The sequence below is a fragment of the Elgaria multicarinata genome, chromosome 8 (assembly GCF_023053635.1).
Source record: "Elgaria multicarinata webbii isolate HBS135686 ecotype San Diego chromosome 8, rElgMul1.1.pri, whole genome shotgun sequence".
NCBI lineage: Eukaryota > Metazoa > Chordata > Lepidosauria > Squamata > Anguidae > Elgaria > Elgaria multicarinata.
Window position 1 is genome coordinate 87,703,439 of NC_086178.1, and position 25,368 is coordinate 87,728,806.

Sequence of the window (25,368 nt, forward strand, 5' to 3'; positions counted from 1 at the left end):
AACTATGAAAGTTTACTCAAATGTAGGTCCTACTGTATTCAGAGGGATTTACTCCCAGGTAAGTGTGCAAAGGATTGCAACCAAGCAGAGCAATCCTACAGTTCATTTACTGTAAGCGTGGGAGAATTAAGTACACCAGTCCCAGGGCTGGTGTAGAGTCCCACTGAAATGAAAGGTCTTTGGACATGGTGTCTTCACTCCTGTTGTTGACAAGCTCTTGACATGCTCCGTTCTCCGCTTTTCTGTATTTTTCACTGGTGTGCTGGGAGACCTCTGAAAGTGTGTTGTTCTTATAGCGTAAATGACTCTGCTGGCAAGCAGCAGTTCCATCACTTCCCGAGGTCCCTCAGTCAGCTAACAGTGGACTTAAAATTGCTCCCCAAGTCAATATAACAGTACATCATATTTCCCAATACGAAGGACTGATTGCTATTGACACTTTATAAATCACCTACTGTGTTTGTCATCAGATAACTGGCTATTCAAAACGCACATAATCTCAAGTACTGGGAAGGAGTTGTGTTCCAAAGCAAAGCAAGTCAAAACGTGATAATTCAAAAAAGATGAACGCAACATGTAGGCTTTCCTGTGTGAGAATTTCAGATAAGTCCTTTTTATTTTATTTGCACATTTTTTAAAAAAGGCTATGTTCTGGGAATAGACCAAAATTGCTCTCTCAGAGAAAGTACAAGGCAAGTGTGTTTTATTCATTAATGACTGCTGATGCAGAAGATCAGACCTGACAAGGCAGGGACATCTTTATTACACCATTGTGAGCAAACTGTGCACCTTTTGTGTGTGTTTTTAACAGCTTACCTACTTTGACTAAATAAGCAATATAACAAGTATACTTTTTTTTGCATACAAGAAGGTACAGAAGCAATCTGAATTCATGACCAACTCTTTAGACAATGGCTTCACCACACGCAATGAATATGCCGTTCCATTTTTCTGTTCTGATAAACAATTGTATGACTGGATCGCAAATATTTCCAAGTGGAGCTGTATACACTGTGGCTTTCCCTGTCTATGTATTTTTATTTCACAGAGACTTCAGCATAAAATGAAAATCTGTAATTGATTCTTCAAGAGAATATAAGAAGAACGGTGCTGGATAAGACCAAAGGCCTTCCTAGTCCAGCATTCTGTTTCCACAGTGGCAAACTTACGGGAAGCCCACAGTCAAGATAACTGCACCCTTCCACTCATGTTTTCCAGCAATTGGTTTAAAGAAGCATACTGCCTCTGACACTGGAAGTAACAGATAGCCATCATGACAAGTAGCCATTTATTAGCCTTATCTTCCATTAGTTTCTCTAATCCCTTTTTAAATCAGTCTAAGGGCATGTTTACACCATGCCTTATCCCGGGGATAGACCCGGAATCATCCTTGTGCCTCCACATGATGCACTGGGGATCCCGGGGGCAGGGAGGGATGATCCCTCCATTTCCCCGGGGATAACCAGGGCAGCTTTTACCTTGGTTTTTCCCATGGCCTCGGGATCATCCCAGGACATGTGGGTGGCCGTCCCGGTTTCGTCCTGGTTCCTCGCAAGTAAATACAAGGAGCCCGGAGCCAGGCATAGGGCACGGAGCTCTTCAAGCACTCCATGCCCATCAGTGGTGGGGAGGGGAGTGGGGTCAGAGATATTTTTTTAAAAAAACCTTACTTTTGCACTGGGGCGCAAGTCCTTTTCTTTAAAAAAAAATGGCAGGTGCGACATCCTCCTTCCTCCCGGGACGTCATGCACCATGTGTGTACACAGAGGGAAGATCTTGCGATCAGTATATCGTGAGATCTTCCCCCCTCCGCCGGGAGGTGTAGACATGCCCTAAGTCAGTGGCCATCACTACATCTTGTGGTAGAGCATTTGATTTGGCACTGGTATATCACACCAGCGTTGGCTTGGAGGCAGTGACCTGGTTCACACAATCATTTTGACTCAGGGTGGCTTAAATACACTATGAGCTGTTTTAGGGTTGTGGACGGTTTGTTAGCCAGAATGACAATTCACTTTTGTTGTGTTCAGATGACTCGACAACCTGTGAGCGGTGGTTGGATTATGGAATAGGCACCCATGGGTGCCCAGGAACATGTCGCAAACCACTGTGGTTTATTTAAGCCACTGTGAGTCAAAATGATCTTGCAAACCTGGTCACTGAATGGGGTCACCTCCCCTGACCCATGTTTACCGCATAAACTCCCTGGGACATTGGATGGAGCTCAACCCTCATGAATGTCACCTAATCTATTGGCTGGTGAAATTAAAGCCAAAAATCCATCTGTATATCCTTTGTGTATAGAAGGATTGTGTCAATGGCAGACCTGCTCTCAGGTCACCCTACCAGATTCAGAAACCATGAACGCTATCCAAAGTTAATTCGGCCCTACTACTACAGAGTGTGCACATTTAGAATACTGTGTACAGTTCTGGTCACCATACCTAAAAAAAGATATTGTAAGATCTGGAAATAGTGTAGAAGAGGGCAACTAAAATGTTCAAGGGACTGGAGCAACTACCCTAATCAGGGAAGATTACAACAGCTGGAATTGTTTAGCTTGGAAAAAGAAGGGTAAGGGGAGACATAGAAGTGTACAAAATTATGTATGGTGTAGCGAATGTGGCCAGTGAGACACTTTTCTCCCACTCTCATAATACTAGAACTTGGGGTCATCCCACGAAGCTGAATGGTGGGAGATTCAGGACAGATAGAAGAAAATATTTCTTCACACAGCACAGAGTTAAACTATGGAATTCACTACCACAAGACAGCGATAGCCACAAATTTGGATGACTATAAAAGGGGGTTAGTTAAATTCCTGGAGGAGAAGGCTATCAATGGCTATTAGTCATGATGGCTATGTGCTATGTCCAGTGTCAGAAGCAATAAGCTTATGTACACCATTTGATGGGTGGGAGGGTGCTATTGCACTCATGTCCTGATTGTGGGTTTCCTGCAGGCATCTAGTTGGCTGCTGTGTTAAGAGATTACTGGACTAGATGGACCTTGGTCCGATCCAGCATGGCTCTTCTTATCTTCTTATGTTCTTGTGCTGTTCCGATTACATTGGGAGATCTGGAATCCATGTGGTAGCTCCTCCCAACAGCAGAACTTTCCATGTGAGAAACTGAAGCAATGTTGGTGCGCAAAGGATCTACAGCAGCATGGCCTGAATCTTCTGACAGTTCCACTGCACTGTCTTTTATGTCCTAAAGGCAACACTGTTTCCAGAATACCATTGGGATATTTTTTATTTCTTTTATTCTACAATATAAAGATATCAACTTTCCTTGACATTATGTAACGTAAACACAACACTTCTGTGTTTATATTTTACTTTGACATTTGTTTTGCTATTAATTAAACATGAATTACCAGCTAATAGATTATGTGGCCATGATAACAGTTTGCATCAGAAATGATGCATCTTCTGTTTTTTCACAGGTCAATTGGAAGAATCTGTCATAAGAAAACACCATACTGTATGTGTTCAATAGTGTTCCAGGAAACCTTCCCTTCATTTCTGAAGACTTCTCTGGCTTGTGATCTTGGATAGCCGCACAAACGTGTGGAGTGTCTTGGCTATCCTTGCTTTTAGGGACTGCAGGAATAAATCAGATATGTATTCAAATGTTGATGTCCACTACTTTCAGCAGGATACCTTGCTAAATTCGGATGCTGTTCACTATGGCTGCAGATCCAAATGTCTATCCAAATATAGCTGCTCCCATTGACTTTCAATGGGATTTGCATACCAGTTCTTAAACTTCCAGCTACCATGTACAAGAGTTTATACATATTTTTCCCTAGCAGGAAGTAAATGGACCAAAGGTCAGTTCAGGACAATTATCGGCAGCAACATCAGCTTTGGAAAAACCTCAAATTACTGCAACATCTTCACTTTTAGTATTTATTCTGCTTATACCAGTACTCACAGTGGTGAATAAATGGCTTTTTTTTTTGCTTAGCAAAACTCCTGAATTTTGAGAACATGATGATTAGCTTCTACTTACTCTTTCCCTAATTTCTAAAAAAGGTGTCTCAATGTACCCTACCTTTCCTCTTTATTATAATTAATATTCAGGCAAATAATAGCTTTGCGAATGACAGATCCTTAAAGGAAGGAAGTTTTTCACTCTAACTGGAACATGTACTTTCGATGTTCCATGGCTTTTCTTTTCGCTAATTAAGGCGGCATCAATTTAGGAGGAAAGCTAAAAGCTTTCTCAGTTAGTATGCCTGGAATGTCTGGTGCTGAATTCAAACAATGGCCCCAAAAGGTCTTCCTTTTCATTAAAGCACATTTCCTTTTCAAGACAAGAAATGGTAAGTAAAAAAATGTCACTGTCATTAGCAGAAACCTGGCAAGTCTAACGGCTTCTAATTAATCCCAGGTCACTCATATAATGGAGGTTTCCATCCCAGTGGGTTTTACCTAGTCAAACATTTAAAATAAATAAACGGTCTCGGGGGTACAATTTCAAAGTTCAGTACCATTCATGGAGCTCCCATTAGTGTGTGAGAGCTCAACCTCAAACAGCTGAACACCTCTGATTTAGAAGATGCATTTTTTGCACATAATCTGCATATACAATTGTTCTGGCAAGTTGGAAATTCAGGCTGTAACCCTATGCCCACTTACTTGGGACTAAGTCCCATTGAACTCCATGAGTTTTACTTCTGAGTAGACACATATATAAAATTGCAACATCAGTCTTAAGGGTTATTCCACTTACGTTCGAGAAAGATTAAATACTTGTTGAGGATCTCCATTCTGTATGATGTACGTTATAGGGTCACCCTCTCGATCCGTTGCCTTCAGGAGAACAACACAAATAAGAGGCATGTTACAGATTGTTCTAGATTGTTGACTTTTTTTACCCGGATTTTTTAAAAAACTCAAGCTCAGCAGTGATGGACAACACATTTTAAATGCTAATCAACACATTCATAACAATTAAATATTTGACAGCTTTAACTCTAGATCAACTGATTGTATGTGTTTTACCCTCTCTAGAGAGCACCTCTGTTTTGGCAGCATGGAGCATGTGCTCTCATAAGCATGATAATTGCTTATTGGAATTTCAGGAAATTAGAATATTTACATACTTAAGCTTTAATCAACAATGACTGACAGAACAAGAGGTAATAAGGAGGCTTTCGGCAAGCAGTAAAGTCCCCAGCTTATTTTCAAAACTTTCAGTAGGGATTATTTATTACTGCATTCCTAGACATGATAACAGTGTTTAAACCTTGCACTCATTTGGCTACTGCTTGAAATATATATACACATTCTGGACAATTAAAGAATGCCATTAATTAAACAAGAATATGCCACCTGTACAGTTTACAGTGTAATCATTTGAATATTATTTTTACTTGTTTTAAAGATAAAGATAAACTGCCAAAGTTCAGCACACAGAGGTCCCATTAATTTAAGCATGTGGTTTCAGCACAATCCTATACTTGTCTAATCAGAAGTAAGCCGAACTCTGTTCAATTGCTATAGAGTTGCTGTCGAATTCTCTCCCCTTGAAATCAACGGGACTTTAAGGTGCATAATTTTGGCTGAATTGTGCTCCTAAATGTTTGTAAGCATAATTCAAATAGAATTAAAAGACCAACTTATTTTAATGGGGCAAGCAGGTTGCAGCATTCAGATGACTGGCGTGAAATGGTGCTGGAGCCTGAATCAAGCACTCATGCTAAGCCTTCTGTGTTCCTAACCAATAGCTACACCTAGAATTGACCATTGTTACTTCTGGCTACTGCTGACCAGCTAAACCTGTATCCTGCTCTTCCCCTCTTCCTGCTCAGCTGAACATAACTTTGACTGTCAATAATTCAAAGAAACCTTGTGTAGTAGTGAATACTAGTCATTAATATGTCAGTAAGAATTCAGAGAGAGAGAGAGAGAGAGAGAGAGAGAAAGATGTTTCAGTCATATAACCTAAGGCTAACCAGACAGTTGCTTTCCATATTTCTGATTCAGAACTGTAGCTCTGGATAAGCACTAGATAAAACTGCCAGCATTTTTACTGTCCCTGCTACACATATTTTAATAGCTATGAAAATACAGAAAATACACATAGATGTTCCATACTTAGAAACATTGTTAGCACCTGAAATTATTCAGAGCAGGCTGCTTTTAAAGACACAGGAGCAGACAAGGCCAGTAAAAAGTTGGTAAGCCTAAGGAGACCTTTCTATCAGGACACCTCTAGAGTGATGACTGGAAGTAGGCCATGTCAACAAAATACTGAAACCACAGTATGATAGAATAGTAGAGTTGGAAGGGGCCTATAAGGCCATTGAGTCCAACACCCTGCTCTCCAGGCTAAAAATGCCCAGTCCTTTCAGTGTCTCCTTATAGGTCTTTGTTTCCAGACCCCTGATCATCCTCCTTGCCCTACTCTGAACACCCTCCAGCTTGTCTGCATCCTTCCTGAAGTATGGACGCAGTACTCAGATGAGGCCTAACCAGTGCCGAGTAGAGGGGAACCTACTTGCTGGGATTTTGTAATCAACTTTTCCTGGTGTGGAGATGCTATGTTGAAAACTTTCCAGTTTTCAAGGATGTTGATAAAGGCATCGGCCTGGTTCAGACAACACACTAAACCATGCTGTTTAACCACAACATTAACAGAATGCATTAACCTTAATGTATTCCCTTAACCATTTTGTGGTTAAGGAGCATTGTTTAGTGTGTTGTCTGAACCAGGTCATACAGTAGGAGTGAGTAACCTCTTTCAGCTTGAGGACTGAATTCAGTTTTGGTCCCTCAAGCCTGGTAAAAGGTAGCAGTCCTGCTGGTCCCTGTCAGTAACAGTGACTAGCACACTCTAAAATCACCCCATGCATCTCATCTGCACTACAAGGCTCAAGGTTACTGAAACACCACTTCCAGTGACTAAAATGAGGACTTTCTAGTTACACCCTAGTCATCTTCATCAATATAGATGCGATCCTGTTTGGAAGCATCAGCTGAAAAACAGAAATCCTAGGAAGTTGCCTCATACTGAGTCTGACCATTGGACCATCTAGTTCTGTATTGTCATTCATTTATGCTGCATTTCATTAAAACAATGAAGACTAACACTTTTCAAACTGGATTCCGGAAGATTAACAGGAGATCCTCAGTAAGAAGATCTGTAATGATGAGCAAAGTCCTCTGAAAAGGCAGCTTGTCTTCCTCTTACAGTCTACTCCAAAATGCTGTCAAAGGCAGTGAAGCATTGTGTATACTTTCAGATGGACTTTAAGTCCATGTGTGGCAACACTGGAGTCAAAGAGATCCGATTAGCACTTCAAGTGATGTATGCATGCTCCCTAGAATGATGTGTGCAGCCCAGAATGAACTGAGTGGTTCTGTGGCAATATGCAAGTGTTCCTTGACACACAAGCCAATGGATTTCAATGGGTTCAATGATGGCAGAAAGTTCAATAACCCAGGATATAGAGGAACATTTGCCCAGAAAGACCCAAAGTAGCTTAGAATCAAAACCATCACATTCATAAGCAGAAAGAGCTCTGTAAATGCTTACATTGAAGCATTCTGTACCTGCAAATTAAGCAAAATGGCACCAGTTCTCATGGCCTCACTGAGTTCAAGGCTGTACATCTGCTGGGGGAAGCGGGGTGGGCTTTGATTGTTTGGAGGAAGGACCTCAATGTAAACAGTAGTGATGGAGCTCCTGCAATGACAAGAAATAAACAAAAGTCAGTCAAAATCAATCCACCCTTTCCCAAGTAGTGCCACGACAGTTGATAAGCGCCTGCAGTCAACAAACACAGTAACCTTCGGCCAAGCAAGGAGAGACACATTTTAATTTCTAACTCAGAAACTATTACCACTTTCTATGGGTCTCAAGTAACTAAGATTGCAACCCTATACCCACCTACATGGGAGCAACACCCACTGAACTCAATGGGGCCTACTTCTGAGCAGACATTTACAGAACTGTGCTGGAAATGTTAGAAACACCTGCCTGTTATATTATCTAGAGACAAATATTATGTGAGAAACAATATTGGTTTTTTATTTGAATAGAATGTCATATCTTTGTTTACATTAATACACTTAATACTTTAGTTAAATAAACCTGCATTTTCTGATTTGGGAGAATTCTATTAAGCTTATTTCTTCCCATGTTAATGCCTTTGTCCTTTTAGTAAGTTACCAACTGTTTGTTAGACTGCTTAAGCAGTACAACCTGGTAAGCCAGTTAAATGACTAAACTGAGGCAAGTATTCTTCATATGAACTAACTTTGTATTTTGGCCACTCAATAGAGGATTTCAGCTACTGATTTATAGTGTGTTTTGGTGTGGTTGTAGTCATAGCAGGTAAGCCAGAGCAAGTAGAACTCCTGAATCTAATTCTGCTTCCTCCAAGGTGCCAGAATAAAGAGAGAGGTTAAAAACTGTCTAAAGGACCCCAGAGATGTCAATTGGGATGTTTTATTTACATTATGTTAGAATGATTAGAGGGGTATCAAATTCATGCCAGTTTCACTCTGGAAGCAATTAATCCACCAAACTGGGTTCTCGGGAGATACGTTGGCAGGAAATTGAAAGCAACCTCCAGTATCTCATCTCAACAACATGTATCTTAGCAAGGTCTGCATTTCAATAAAAACCAGCAGAAGAAATACCACTAAGTCTTCCACTGGGATGTGAATCAGGAATGAAGGCATGTGTGTGGAATGCACAAAGCAGAATTGATCTCAGTGCAGCCTTCATCCATCCATGTTCTGGTAACACCCTTAGCTTGCAAGAGAGAAGGACTAAAGTCTGTAGGAGGTAACATCAGCATCCATGGTTTAGCCAAGATCTAAAATAGAATTAGCCTGGCTTCAGAAGATCTAAAATAGTTGCTCATTGAGTCTTTACTCTGGTGATCACACAAGCTGAGGAAGTTGCAGGGTGAGGGGGAGCAAAAGAATTTCTTTTATCAGAACAAGTTGGAGACACTATTTATTTATTTATTACAAAATTCATAGTTTTTCTTAAGGCTAGAAAATAATGGTTTGGGTGACAATGATGTCTCTTAAATGGTATACACAAAAAACCCAGACACATTATGGCTTTCTAATGCAGGGATGAGAAAAGTACAGCCTATGGCCATGTGTATAACACCCAGTGAAGGTTTGCAGTATCTGTGGGTTCATTTTAGAAAGTCAAGAACACTGGCTAAAATGTTCTTAGCCCTTGAGCTGACAAAGATACAGTTAAAAATGAGATGAAAACTATGCTTGACTGTAAGCAACAATGACAACAAAAGTAATCTAAGAATGGAGCCTATATGCACATGGCTGTACATCTATCTCCCCCGATTGGGAAACCTACACAGTCAAGGCTACTACTCAGGTCAAGATCCTATGTGCCTAAGTTTTTCTTTCTGAAGGTCCACTGGAGGTAGGACCATCAGGGATGGGTCTGGCAGATGCGGTCCCACTCCTGGCTCCACACATATGCTGCATGTAGGGAGGGCTAATAATCAAACAGCCCAACAATTACAGCATAAAATATTTATACATTTTTCATAGGAAGTATGGTTTGAACTTCCAAGTTTTGCCTACAATATACACAGGGGCTATTTGGATATTTTCCCCACTCTCATCTCTAAGTATAATTAAATGGGGTATGGATCTTGGCCTTGCTTCGTTCCTCCCCACTGCTTTTCGCAAATATAAAAGGTAACACTTCAACCTGGAGAGCCCCTCGTGGGTCTGCCTCACCCAAACAAGGTATGGGCACATTCCATGGAATCTATTCTATTTTGTTGTCTTTCATTTTTAATTGTTGACTTTTAAAATATTGTCATTGTCTTTTTGCTGTCTTCCATTTTCAAATGTTGTCTTACACTTCGTAGGAAGATTGAGTGCTGAAGACCCAAGGATCCTTAACTAGGGTAAGGTCTACATATATGTTTCTTTATCTTTGTTTTGCTGTGTCTTTCTTGTGCTAACCTGTGCCCAATTCATATATGTTTTAGCCAATCTTTGCATCTACATACCCAGAAAAAATGTTCTGTAAAGATGTTACAGACAACACGATGTGTGATTTACATTAAATTTTGGACTAATCTGGATCTGGCCTTAGTTAAAATATGCATGATGCCATGGCAACTGTTACATACTCCCCCCCACTTGCAGACACTCACATCTGGAAATTCACCCTCCTACAAAATATAACATGCAAATCTGGACTAAGCCACCTCAGCTATTCTATTTTAGCCTGAAGTTTTCTGTGTGAGCTGAAAAACCAAACCTCACTCATTTTATTTGTTTGTGCCAAGCTGGTTTGAGAAAGACTTCATCTCTCCCTCCTCGAGGCTTTTCAGAACTAACAAGCCATAGATTAGAAACAGAATGGCTTTGCCAGTGCAAATGTAAGTTTCCGTGGAGTGTATTTCATCGCTTGTCCAGTGTTTGCACAGCTTGCAATTTGTGCTCCAAATTGAGCTAAGGCACACTATAAGATTGTATCATCTGGATAAAAGGTTACCTCCAGCTTGGCGATCCAGTATATTTGGAGATATTACCGTTACATGATAGTTGGCAATTTACAGAACAAACGGATAGTTTTGCTTTCATTGCTTCCTTTTCTCTCTTCCTTTCTCTCACTTTCGGTCGCTTAAACAAAGTCTCACACTCACAAATGTGGATGAAATAAAACTTAACATGTAACAATTGACGTTTTTTTTAAAAGACAAAACAGCCTAGTTTGGTGCACAGCACGTACTGCAAAAAAAGCAATTCTGTGCAGGATATATATTTATTTCATTTATGAACCATTACAGCAAAATATTACACCTGCAATCCTACATATGCTTACTTGGCTGGGAGTAGGTTCCATTGAACTCAATGGGACTTACTTCTGAGTAGGCATGTATAGGATTGTGCTGCACGATTACTTTTCAATACGACACTTGGCAAAGGATTAGCTGAAGAACCTCTTCTAAAAAAACAAACATAAATCACTGAAATTGTGTTCCTTTGATACTTGTAATCCTTCAATGATTTATAGTGTGGAGAGGTTAACTTTTCAGTTACGAACAAATTATGACAAAATATTTAATTATAATATTAATTACCTTCTCTGTGCAACTGGAGCACTGTCAGATGCTTTGACAGTGAGGGCATAGGAACGGCCTACCAACAATACAATTCCTGGCGCAATGGTGATAAGGCCTGTTTGATCATTGATTATGAAGTCTCCCTGATCCCCAGCCAGGATTTCATATATGATCCGTCCATTTGGACCTTCATCTGCATCCATGGCAGTGAGCTGCAATTGAAAATTAGAATTTTAAATGTTTCATTCTAGATTTGTGGTTCTTCCTTTCTTTCTTGAATGACAGAGAACCAAGTAAATGATTTTGAAATAAGAAGGAGTTTTTTGTGTATGCTAACAAATCAGGCCTAAAGCAGACATCCTGTGCTATAGAATGAAATGACATAAACTGCATTGTGAGTGGAGAAGGAAGCATGGAATAAAGACACAGACACCAGAGCTTGGGATAAACCAGAGCCTCTTTACAATAAAGGAGACTCAACCCCTCCCTGAATCTGCATATTGAAGTGCGGGAATCTACAGTATGTCCTTATCTCAGCCCACTTGCCTGTCTTTATGGGCGAGCCACTCTCCTAAGCCAAGAGTCAGGTAAACCCGTCCCTTCTCTAATGTGACACTTTGAAAGTGTGGGGAGACCACCCCACATCACCCCCACTTAGAGCCGTAAAACTATGAGTAGGTGACGCAGGAGGATCTTCAAAGGCATACCATATCCTGGCATGGGAGCCAGAAAACTCACGAGGAGCAGGACATCCAGATATGCCAATCACCAAAAAGTGCCAGAGTGGTCACCATCCCTATTCTGATATAGCAAATTCCCGCATGTCCCACCACCGGAGTGTGCCAAGCCTCAGCTTAAGTACCCTAGGCCCACCTAAGAATTCCAGAATGCAATAGTAAAATGGGGGAGTGAGTTAGTTAACCCATTCTGTGATTATTGCATTATATCCAGTGATGCCTTTGCCTTAGCGGAATGTGCTTCTGTCCGCACAAGCTGGGTCAACTGAGTTTTGCTGACATTCACCATGTTAGTTGGGGATGATGGGAGTTGTAGTCCAACACATTTGGAGGGCCGTAGATCAGGGATGGACTGTACCTCAATGGTTGAGCCACTGCTTTCTCTGAATAACTTCCCCAGTTCAGTCCCCAGCATCCCCAAATAGGGCTGGAAAAACTCCTACCTGAAATGCTGGAAAGCCACTACCAGCCAATGTCAACAATACTGGGCTAGATAGTCTGACTTAGGGCTCAGCTACACCAAGCAGGATATTCTACTATGGAACCTGCAGCTCGTGCAAAATGCAGCGGCCAGATTGATTTCGGTAACCAGAAGGTTTGACCATATAACACCTGCTCTGGTCCGCTTGCACTGGCTGCCTGTATGTTTCCGAGCCCAATTCAAGGTGCTGGCTTTGACCTATAAAGCTTTACACGGCTTGGGACCACAATACCTGACGGAACGCCTCTCCTGACGTGAATATACACTACGTTCAACATCTAAGGTCCTCCTCCGGGTGCCTACTCCGAGAGAGGCTAGGAGTGTGGCAACGAGGGATAGGGCCTTTTCAGTGGTGGCCCCCAGACTGTGGAATGATCTCCCTGATGAGGCTCGCCTGGCACCAACGCTGCTATCTTTCTGGCGCCAGGTTAAGACTTTCCTCTTTGCCCAGGCATATGGCGGCACATCTTAATCACCCACATGTTTAGTTTTTAATCGGCTTTTAATGCTTTATGTGTGTATGTTCTGTGTTTTAGAGTTTTAAATTTTGTATACTTGTTTTTACCTCAATTTTAGAATTTCTGTAAACCGCCCAGAGAGCCCTGGCTATGGGAGCGGTATATAAGTGTAATAAATAAATAAATAAATAAATAAAATATTAGAGGCAGGAGCCACACTGCTGCTTTATAGTGGTATTGAAGTGCCCTGACAACTGTTGGGGCCCATTGACACACACCATATACCGCTTTCATACCACTTTCATAGTGTTGTATCCTGCTTGGTGTAGATGTATCATGGCCCCCAACAGTTGTCAGTGCACTTCAGTACCACTATAAAGTAGTAGTGTGGCTCCTGCCTTATATACACCCCTTTCATACTGTTATATCCCGCTGGGTGTAGATGAGCCCTTAGTATAAGACAGCTTTCTATGTTCCTAAAACTGCACTAGGGTGTAACCCCATTAAACGTAATGGGGATTACTTCTGAGTATATATGTATAGGAATGTGCTGCACAAAGCTATCATTTGAACGGGTCCACAGAGACTGTCAACCCAGGGTGATGTATTACAGCACTGAACTCAACGATATGCCCCTCATTTTTAGGGTTTAAACTTCTCTCAAACTATATAATTCTTTTAATCATTTTAGAATTTCCCTGTGAAACTGCTCATAGTTATTGACCTCCTAAATGAATGTTACTAATCAAGGTTGATGACAGCTTTTACTGCCACAACCTCAAAGGGGAAACTGGAAGAATACACAAATACATAAATTAACAAGGTTAATTAAATTTACAAATGAAGGTGCTTTGAAATGCTAAGTCATCTGAAAAACATTTAGGGGGCAAAAAAAGATGCCTGAAAGGAAGAATTAAAGTCAAAGCATCCTCACAACGTTCTATGATTTTGAAAATTCCAACAGCAGGTGTCTTGGGCTGATAGGCTCCGCAGTTTATATGATTTTGGAACTATCTGAATGTCTGTAAGAGGTGGAGGAAAAAGGTTCCATTCTGCTTTCCCTGTATATCTTCTTCATGCAGCAGCAGCAATTTTGTTCCTTAAAAATGGGCAATACTCACAACTTGACAATGATAAATATGTTCTGTTACTGCTCAGGCATAGAATTGATTTGCATTATGCAAATGAGAAGCTATAAGAAAACTTTAGAGCATCCCTTCTTAACAAAGCCATGCCTTTTACAGGAATGCCTGTTTAGATTTGTTGCCATTCTTTTTACAAGGGTTGGCTGGTCAGAGCCCTCTTGATCAGAGATGGTTTGGGTTGTTGTTTTGGGTGTGTGTGTGTTTTTGCCAAGGTGATGAAAAGCTAATAAGGCATCCTGACTCGAAGTACTTCCACATCTGTCAGGAAAAAGTTCAGGCAAATTGGTCTGATTCCCAAATGCCTAACATGATTACTTCCCACTGAGCTAAATTGAAACCTGCAGTTGTTGTGTGCCAAGTAGCTTTGCCTTCCAACCACCACACTTGGAATAACTGTTCCAGGCAAACAGGTCTGCTTTCCCAAAGTCATACACAATTAGCATAAATTTATTTTAGCTACGCAGGTACTGTTAAGAAAATTACTGAGTGGCGGTGCAGCTGACACCTTTCGATTAATAAGCTACTGGGGTCTGCTGTGACGAAACTCAGGCAGCCTACTGCATATGGGTTCTTCATTAGTTCTTGGCTTCAGCATTACAGTCCACACAGAGCTAGAGCTTTAAAATGTGGACATGATATAAAACGTATCTCACAGTTACCGAAAGGATGCGTTTGTATGGGGGTGTTTTCTGATCCCGGTTTGCTTCCTGAGCACCACTAAACAGCAAGTGTGGAGAAAGTAAAATGAAAAAGAAGTGACAAAATGGTCTAACAGAATCCTGTGATAAAATCACCATTAGGGTGTGTAGACTAGGGTGACCATATGAAAAGGAGGACAGGGCTCCTGTATTTTTAACAGCTGTATTGAAAGGTTGGATTTCAGCAGGTGTTATTTGTATGCATGCAGCACCTGGTAAAATTCCCTCTTTATTACACCAGGTAAAGATGCAGAAGCCCTGCCCTTGTCACTCTGGTATAGCTCCTGCAGCTTTAGCTGTTGTGATAAAGAGGGAATTTCACAGGTGCGGCATGCATACAAATGACACCTGCTGAAATTCCCTTTTCTATGCAACTGTTAAAGTTACTCCTTTCCATATGCTCACCCTAGATAACACAGCCTGGACTGGTTGTGTTTTCATCCTCTTCTGCCATAAACACAGGTTGAGGACCAGCATGGGCTTGTCCAGGAGGCAGATGATTTGTGGGGACGAACACAATGGCCTGGTTAGCACTTAACCTTCACCCATGGTATGGATTGTTGAATTCTGGGTTGTTGTGATGTATGAATGCAGCTGTGCTGGCCACAAACAACCCAGGAAAAGAACTCATAAGCTTAAGCAACCCCCACCCCAAAACCAACACACATGCCCTGAAAACAATGGGAGTGGTGACCAGATTGGCAGGATTTACAGGCCCTCGCATTCAACCTTACAGTCTTGTAGTGTCTACTCTCCGACAGGGCTCATATGAGACTCCGGATCTGCCTTGTCCTGAGTACAGTGAAATCGCTAGGGGCATTGCCCAACCATGTTATGGCTTACAGTCCCAGTTATGAGCCAGCTGTTGTAAGACTCACTCTGCCCAAAAGAACAGCACCAAAGGGATCATAGAGGTTCCTTGCTCACTTGAGTCTCTGGAGGGTATGGAAGGACATTTAGGGCTATGTGAAATCCTCATAAAAAGCAGACTCAGTCCTCTTTGCACTCACCCAAATGCCCCATGAAGATGTGACCTTAGATATCCTAATATAATTATAACTAGGTCTTGCAAAACCACCATTGGCATTTAGCCGCCATGATCATCATCATCATCATCATCATCATCATCATCATCATCTCTATACTGCCCCAAGCCAAAGCTCTTTCGGCAGTTTACAAAGGTCAGTCCGTAAACTTTAAACTTCGGATGAAATCAACATATCCTTGCCCACCCAAATTTTTTTTTCCTGAACAGCAGAGAGCACTTGAAATGCTACAAAAGCAACTCCCCAAAGACAATTTTCACAGATGCAAAGGGTTTTAACCTTTTTCTCACTCTTAGGAAAGAACCAAAAATGTATTCTGCGGCTTCTAACATGGAAGAGAACTGACATACATTTGTTTTGTAAATTGCTATAAACCTGGGTCAGAAAATTTTTGAATTCCACTATTTTTGTGGGGATATATATATATATATATATATATATATATATATATATATACACACACACCTCCTTCACAGATATACTTTGGGGAATTTAAGTACATATATGGAATCCAAATTCTGCTAAGGGCATATGCTTGTAATTGTCTTAATTTCCAATTTCTATGCACTGCTCTAATTTCTCCATGCCAGTAAATGCATTTCATTTCATTTCCAATTGTATGCTGACCATAGAAATACAGGTGAAGATTAATAAATCAATTAACAGGGCATTCTCTACATATCTATTAAAATTATGCCCCACCCAGTTCAATGGGTCTTAGAGTGCCACCAGGCGAGCATTTTATTACACAGAACCACAGACCATCAGAGTTGGAAGTGGCCTATAAGGCCATCAAGTCCAACCCCCTGTTCAATGCAGGGATCCACCCTAAAGCATCCCTGACAGATGGTTGTCCAGCTGCCTCTTGAATGCCTCTAGTGTGGGAGAACCCACCACCTCCCTAGGTAACTGGTTCCATTGTCGTACTGCTCTAACAGTCAGGAAGTTTTTCCTGATGTCCAGCCGGAATCTGACTTCCTGTAACTTGAGTCTGTTATTCCATGTCCTGCACTTTGGGATGACTGAGAAGAGATCCTGGCCCTCCTCTGTCTGACAACCTTTCAAGTATTTGAAGAGTGCTATCATGTCTCTCCTCAATCTTCTCTTCTCCAGGCTAAACATGCCCAATTATTTCAGTCTCTCTTCATAGGACTTTGTTTCCAGACCTCTGATCATCCTTGTTACTAGGCACTCATGGATTTTCGCGGTCCCTCTCATGATGTTGTCTGCCTCCCACCCCTTATAGCCTTCTTTGCGTCACAAAAAAACACCCCAGTAAGTCAGATTTATTTTTAAAGAGGGAAGTTGCTGCTATATCCTGTTGTGTGCAGGAGAAGCAGTGGGATCAAAACGTCCCCCTGAATGGGCCACGTGCAAGTTGTTTGCTCCCTCTTTCAAAAGAGGAAGTAACGAGGGACAAATGCATGGGGGGAGAAGTGATGGTAAGCAAACACAATTTTCCCCTGTATGATGACTCCCTTAATCTCAGGTAAGTGCATATAGAATAATCTGTCTAAAGAATAGAGAAGCCTGACTTAGTATTTTATATATTTTTTCTTAATGCAGTCTGTGATGGAATCACTCTGTTTGACTCAGTGATTCCCCGGCTGGAGAAGGGGGGTCTGACTCAGCCAGCCCAGACACACGCCCCTTCACTGCCACTTGTTAAACCTTTAGAGTCTAGGTTCTCAAGGAAACCACGCCACACTCCAGAAATAGGGACCAAACACTTTTATTCTTCAAGTCACATACTTCCATAAGGGTCCACACATAAAGGTAAATACGTAAGAGGTTTGGGGGAAAAACACGGACAAAGGAATGACACACTTAGGACAGCAGGGACTAATTCCTCCCCCTCCCCCTTTACACACTTATTTATTTATTTATTTATTTATTACACTTATATACTGCTCCCATAGCCAGGGCTCTCTGGGCGGTTTACAGAAATTCTAAAATTGAGGTAAAAACAAGTATACAAAATTTAAAACTCTAAAACACAGAACATACACACATAAAGCATTAAAAACCGATTAAAAACTAAACATGTGGGTAATTAGGATGTGCCGCCATATGCCTGGGCAAAGAGGAAAGTCTTAACCTGGCGCCGGAAAGATAGCAGCGCTGGTGCCAGGCGAGCCTCATCAGGGACATCATTCCACAGTCTGGGGGCCACCACCGAAAAGGCCCTATCCCTTGTTGCCACACTCCGAGCCTCTCTCGGAGTAGGCACCCGGAGGAGGACCTTAGATGTTGAACATAGTGACCGGGTATTAAGCCTAATAGAATTAAGCCTAATAGAATTTGCACTCACTCCCCACTTAACCACCCCCACCAGCCGTAACTCTGGCAAGGTCCCTTGCCCAGTTGTACCCAAACCTGGACTAAAACAAAACAAACATATAACTCTGCGACTCAACCTCTTGCTGCTCACTCTGACTTTACTTTACGCCACTCGAACTAAAACTCCTTCCCTCAGCGGCTGCGTGGAACCTCCGCCACCCAGCCGGTCCGACCTGGATGCTCTGACTCATCACACACACACAGGACTCCTGACACCCACAGGAAAGAGACCGGACCCATAGGTGCCTAAGCCTTTTATCCCTTTCTGGGACCCCTTTTCACCAGACCCACCCTGACCAATAGAAACCCCCTAGCAACCCACACCTCTCCCGAAGGGAGGGGGGAATGCTTCCAGACATGGCTCAGCTGCAACTTGTTACTTTCCCCCCAGTACCAGCCCGGGGAGGCCTTATCAGATGCCAGGCGCTTCTCGCCCAGCGCAGCCTTGGCATTTCGCTTGCTACTCCCTGTTCAGACACAAAGAAACCCCTCTCCCTCTCCCTGGGATGAAGCAAAAGATGTTCTCTTAAAGGGACCATGGGCTCAGCCCATGATACAGTCTACCTTGCTATTTCATTTTATTTAAAAAGAAAATGGGAGGCAAGGAGGTGGCAGAGGGCTGGAAAAGACGGAGGAGCTGTAGCAGAAAATCAGGTACATACAAGGCCAGATGAAGCACCAGGGAAGAATATAGAGAGAAGAGTATGGAGGATGTGGTTAGACCACAGGATTCATTCTCAATGCTTTCTTTCAGAAAGATGAATCCATTTTAACTTCTTTTCCTGACATAGGTCAAGTACAGGGGATGGATAAAGGAAAAGTAATCCTCTCCATATCCTGAAGAGTTTAGCTATTACGAAGAAGCATAAAAGAAAACTGGGAAATTACTGAACTGAACTGCAAGACTCAAAATTGCAGCTCCAGAGGTTACTGTTAAGATATCAGGGCGAACAGGAAAGACCCAGAATGCAGTTGGTTGTAACCAATCTATCAATGAATAAATCAAACCCAACTATTTCTTTCATCTGTTCCTCTTCATCGTGCGCTCATATTTCCGTTCTGCACTTAAAATGGCTAACAATTTCCAAGCTGAAAAACCAAGGATGTTTTATTCTGACTCCAGATCAAGGAGGGCTGGATTTAGGGGAAGGCTATCTACTCAAGTATCTATGGAATAGATGAAACAAATAGTTCATCTTCAGCTGTAAATTATCATCATCAGGAAATATTAAAGCATCAGTACCTAGCTAATGAACAGTGTGTGTGAGTAAGTGGTCATGGGTGACCAGGTCCATGTTTTATCCACTTATATGGCAGGGATAAATCATGCATGAAAGTCATGAAATGGGGACAAATGCAATTTTTAAAAGATAATCAAAATTTGAACAAATGGAGAGAGGCAATCGCAAAGGGCTCCAAGATAGGCAAAGGGCCCAATTTGCTAACTATGGAAATGTTCTCCTTTTATTGGGAGCACCCAGTATGGTCAGAGGCTGTGTGAAAGTATTCTGAATCTGCACACTTCACAATTCAGGTGAAGGAAGCCCGACGGATGCATCAGCCATGGGCCCCCAAAGTCCTGAAGCCAGCCCTGCACATTGCAAATGCCATATGATTAATCCAGCCCTAATGGTTTTAGTAACATTTATCTTATAAAGCTTTAACACCATCTGTTCTGACACATTATAACCACTACAGATAATGTCCTGGAATAGGAACTGTCATTTTTGCAAGACAACTAAACGTTACACAAATTAAATGTTTTATTATCTTGGTAATGCAACTCAATTAGTGAGTAAAAGGAGCCTTTCATCATGAATTATTGTCTAACTGCACAAATGCACCAAGGTCGGTGCTCTTTTTCTAACCTACTTCTTTTGATTGGAATATCTGGTTTCACAATCTAATCATGACTGACCTAGGCCATTTCCCTTTTGAAGTTATCATAGCTGATTATCATCTCAAAGGAGGCAAGTGTCCTTATAAGATTCTAAACCAATTAGGAGGCAAAGCAACTGAGTTGGACTGAAGAATTTTCAAGGATGTCTCTCAAGATCTAGATGATTATATTTGAGACACAACTCCTACCCAATCAAAACCCTATAAAGTTTCTTATTTAAGAGATGTGCAGCACAATCTTATAAAAATATGTTGTGTTTAATGGAGCTTACTCCATATGTCAGTCTGTTTAGGATCGCAACCAGAATTTCTGAAGCTTATAATTAAGTCTTTTAATATATAATAAAAATGGACAACACATCTAATCCAACGTCCCTTCACAATATACCAAAAAGCCTCCTTTACTCCAGAGGCTGACACTTCAAAAGGACAATTAATTCCATTTGAAGGAATTAGTATTTAAATACTAGATTAAAGATTCAAGTTGTGGTATTTTGCCAGTGAGGTTATAAACACTGAAATGCTACTTGCCATTTGTCCTTGTAGAATGTTATAATTTCATTCAAATAGAGATCTGCCAACTCAAGGTTTTTTTTTTACATTAAGTCAAGTTCACAGCTATCTTAAAAGAGCCATTTCTCAACTGATTCAACTATTGTTAGTAACAGTTCAAAAGGCCCAAGCTGACTTACACTCTTACTATAGTGGGTTTTGCAATGCAGATTTTGAAATTCTGTTTCATGTGATATAATTACAAATCTTCAAAAATGTAAAACCAGTAGCTGTCAACTGTGCTTCTAGCAGACAAGACCCACTACAATCTTCATTGTCGTGAGTACTGCTCAGATCACTTGTTGGATCTAATGATTTCAACACCACATCTCTAATAGTTTCAACACATATTTCAAAATATAATGACAAAGGCATTGTAAACAAGATGGCTATATAGGAGTTCTGGAATCAGGTAAAGGTGAGATTGGACCAGAGGCTGAGAGATGGTGATTTGCCTAAGATAGGGGCTGGGCAACTTGTGACCCTCCAGATATTTTGGCCTAAAACTCCCATCACCATTGACTATGCAGGAGCTTGTGTGCACCAGTTGTTGGGGAACATGGATGGGAGGGTGCTGTTGCGCCATGTCCTGCTTTGTTGGTCCCTGGCTGATGGCTGGTTGGCCACTGTGTGAACAGAGTGCTGGACTAGATGCACCCTTGGTCTGATCCAGCAGGGCACTTCTTATGTTCTTATGATAGGGATGATGGGAATTGTAGGCCAAAAATCTGGAGCAGATATTGCTAACGTGGCACCAATGACCCCCCCCCACGAAACTCTCCACTCCTTGATCCCTTCAAAAAAAATTTATTTGCGCCCCTTCCTAGAGTCGGAAGACCTAAAGATGGTAGTGTACATGCTGGTAACTTCGAGGCTCAACTTGTGCAATACGCTTTACCTTTGTGCCTGTTCCGGAAACTTTAACAAGTTCAAAATATGGCAGCCAGGCTGTTCACTGGTACACCTAGGGGTGACCACATTACATCAGTTTTAAAATCTCTTCACTGGCTGCCAATTAGTTTCCGGGCGAAGTATAAAGTGTTGGTTATCACCTTTAAAGCCCTACATGGTTTGGGTCCAGGCTACCTGCAGGATCGCCTTCTCCCGTACAATCCGCCCCGAACACTCAGGTCCTCTGGGAAGAATTTACTCCAGCCAACAAAAACAAGGCTAACAACTATTACCCAGAGGACCATTTCTTCTGCCGCTCCCAGTTTGTGCAATGGCTTGCCAGGAGAGATTTGTCAACTTAACAGTCTTCCAAAATTTAAGAAAGCCATAAAGATTGATCTCTTCCAGCAGGCTTACCCAGTTGAATTTTAAGATGCTTTTAATAATGTGCTGCTTTTAATAATGTATTAGTTTTAAATATTTTAATTAGTTATATTTTATGGTGTTTGCATTTGCGTTGTACCCCATCTCGATCCAGAGGGAGAGGCGGTTAACTAACAAATAAATATACATGAAAATCGCTGATCAATTGTTCGGCAGGCAGACAGATTAGGAAAGAGTTGCTTCCAGGCCCCAGCCAATTCTTCTTTCACTCACATCATCCTTTCCCCATTGTTCTCTCACTCCACTCCCAGCCTTGTTTTTTTCTGTCTACTCTACCACTTTGCCTTGTTTTTTTCCCTCTGGCTGCCAGCTGCGCTATTTCTCTTTGCCTTGCTGTTTCTCTCTCTGCTAGGCTCTAACCTTGCTCTTTCTCTTGCTAGTTCCCTCTTCCCTCCCAGCCTCTAGCTTCACTGTTTCTCTTTCCCACCTTTTTACTTAGCCCAAGGGATGTTGCAGGAATCTGAGAGGGGGGTGGAGCCTGACGGAGTCACCCTGCTCAGCCTCCCAGTCCCTGCTCGCTGAGCCACTGCCACTTACCAGACCCATATGCCCAAGCACCGCATGGTCTGCAAGCACCTGGCACCTGCCTTAAGATCATGTACAGGGGCCCTTCTCTGTGAGCCCCTGCCAAAGGAAGTGAGGCAGGTGGCTACTAGGAGGAGGGCCTTCTCCGCTGTGGCACCTCGGTTCTGGAATGAGCTCCCCAGAGAGGTCCGCCTGGCGCCTACACTGTACTCCTTTCGTCACCAGCTGAAGAGCTTTTTATTCTCTCAGTATTTTAACACTTAATTTGAACTTAAATTTAAATTTTACTGTTCTAATTCTGTATTTTAATCTTATAATCAACTTTGCTGCGTGGTTTTATCCTGGTTGTGCTTTTTATACTGTATTTTGTATTTGCGCTTTTAACCTGTTGGTTGTTTTATGATGGTGTTAATTTTTGCGAACTGCCCAGAGAGCTTCGGCTATTGGGCGGTATAAAAATGTAATAAATAAATAAATAAATAAATAAATAAATAAAACGTTTTGTGGCTCAAGGTTTCACCGGATACATAATGTTACATAATTGGCGGCCCTGAAACAACATTACAGGCATGAATACTCCATTTATGCCTGTAATGCAGTGTAAATGGCCCCTTTACGCTGCCATTGACACAACATTACATTTCTGGAAAAAAACAGCCCACAATTTTTATGCCAAATGGCAACTTGCTAAGGCAATGGGCAGCCCTGTGGCAATTGCTGGGTGCTCCAGTGGCCCACATGGCTCAGCAAATGCCCAGCGAGAGCAGGCGGAAGTGAGTCTATCCCTATCTTCCCTTCCTAGCCTCCAGCCCTACTCTTTCTCTCCTCTCTACCCCTTTATCTTGTTGTTTCCCCCTCCGTCCCAGCCTCTAGCCTGTCTATTTCTCCCTGTCCTAGCCTCTAGCCTCCCTCTTTCTCACATTATTTTCCCCTCCCAGTCCCTAGCCTTACTCCTTCTCTCGCTCTCACCCCTTTCTCTCCCTCTTTCTTCCTCCTCCCAGAGCCTAGCCTCAGTCTTTTTCTCTCCCATCCTATCCCCTTTTCTTGTCACACACACACACACACACACACAGAGAGAGCACCTTCCAAGATGGGGGCTCTGATGGCAGCAGAGGAAGTAGGAACATCCTGTGTGGCTGAGCCCCAGGTCAAAGTAGGGAAAATGTTTCATTTCCTTTTGGGGCTGGGGGAATTTCCCTTTCCTTTAGAGCTAGGCAATGGTATCTACATGTTGATAGAATGAGCGGAGCAATCCTATGTAGGCCTGTTCAGAAGCAATTCCCATTGAGTTCCATGGACTGGAACCTTCAATGGATATTTTGTTGTGCTTATGGGGTCAAATATGTGGATTGGCTTTGGAGTTCAGACATTCCTCTGTTTGTACTCAGTGTCTTGGTTGAATTACTTGTCTTTTGACTAGCCTCACCCCCATGGCAGCCATTATGTGACTAGCCACATCTTGTGTGGGAGATATAGTGTCATGATGCCCACAGAAGTTTCTCAGATTCCCAAATGTGCTCACAGGTCCAAAAAATGATGGAGTCCTCTGCTCTCCATCCTTTGGGCCATAAGTTGCCTACCCCCGCCCTAAGGCTATTCAATACTGTCTTACCTTACTGAATTGTATAAGGATTATTGAGATAACATATGTAATAATAATAAAATTATTATTGTTATACATGGTATTTAAAGAGGCTCACAGTCAAAATCAAATAATAAAATCAGAGTGATTGCTCCCTTTCAGCACTATAAACATATATCTTTTCTTCACACACTGCTGATGTTGTTGGTATAGTTCTATTAGCATTTATATGAAACCCATCATGTTTCATCCAAATATAGTTAGACATCATAAGTGAATCCCCTTGCTCAATATTATATTTCATTTCACATTTATGGCAAAGTAACCTTTTCTCTCATGTTGGTCAGTTAGTTGAACCACCAGCACTTCTGACCTTTTGACAACTGATCAGCTCAGGAAACTGAAAATTATTTCCGGTGAAGAGGTAATCCACCTTATCAGCCACGTGTCTTATCTCTCTTGTGTTTCAGCGTTAAACTTTAGCTGAAGACTACTGTTTCACTTCAGATATGCTCACGGCCCTCCAAGAGACAGCCACTAATAATAAAAAACAAGCTATCAACTCTCCAAAGGTGAGGCATCTAAATGTCACTGTATGTCTCCCCTTGCCTGAGATCAAATAACCTTGAATACCATAATATTATCTGGTGCAATTTATGATCATGATGCAAGATCACAGTGGGGACTCAAAGCAATTCCACTATTCAAAGCAGAAGTGTTGAACGTCTTTCAGCCTGAGAGCCAAATTCCATTTCGGGAAAGCTTTTTGGGAGCCCTATTGCAATGGCGGGCAGGGATAAAGGCAAAAATGGGGCCAAATTACCTCAAGATACCAGCCTATTTTCTCTTAAAGCTCTTAGGAGAGGCATTTCAACCTCGTCATCTGGGGAACCCTAGAGGGCTGGATTAGGACCCCAGTCATGCCCCATTTGACTCCTGGTCTGGAGGTTCTGTACCCCTGATTTGAATGATCAATGGTACTGAGAGTAGTAGCTAGGAAGCAGATTGGGTTTAGGCTGCAATCCGGTACATACTTACTTGGGAGTAAGTCCTACTCTGAGTAGACATGTATAGGGTTGATCTCTTAGAGTCCTTGAAGCTTCTGTTTGGTGTGTGTATGTGTGGCGGGGCGTATCGGAGAAAGCTTCAGCCCTTGGCTCTAGATTGGCCCACTAGCTAATCTAATCACAATCCAGAATCAAGTGTGACGGTTTTCAGCTTGGACTCATTTGAAATCAATGGCTAAGTTTTAATTTATCTGAATGGCAGCAATAAGAAAATGAACGGCATTAAAGAACTACTCCACGGTAAATTAAGATAATGACGTTCACTTCAGAAGAAACTGTAACCGTTATCTTCAAAGAAGCTTAAAAGAATTTGCCGCCCAATTACAACACAACCAAATTACCAGTATGAAACTCTGTATTCACATAAATATATAATTGCAGTAAGCAAAGCTTAAAGGATCTTTGGCTTGGGCAAGAGGAG

The 25,368-nt window shown here is 41.9% G+C and overlaps 1 protein-coding gene across 1 annotated transcript in view; it reads right to left on the reverse strand.

Annotated features, from left to right (window-relative positions):
• The window catches only part of PCDH15 (protocadherin related 15), a 451,284-nt gene that overhangs the window by 182,515 nt on the left and 243,401 nt on the right, over nucleotides 1-25,368 (reverse strand). Inside the window, exons 15-17 of the mRNA XM_063132951.1 lie at nucleotides 11,101-11,294; nucleotides 7,565-7,697; nucleotides 4,740-4,819 (exon numbers count right to left, since the gene is read on the reverse strand). Of these exons, the coding sequence (XP_062989021.1) occupies nucleotides 4,740-4,819; nucleotides 7,565-7,697; nucleotides 11,101-11,294 (407 nt within the window). The remainder of the gene's footprint in view (nucleotides 1-4,739; nucleotides 4,820-7,564; nucleotides 7,698-11,100; nucleotides 11,295-25,368) is intronic.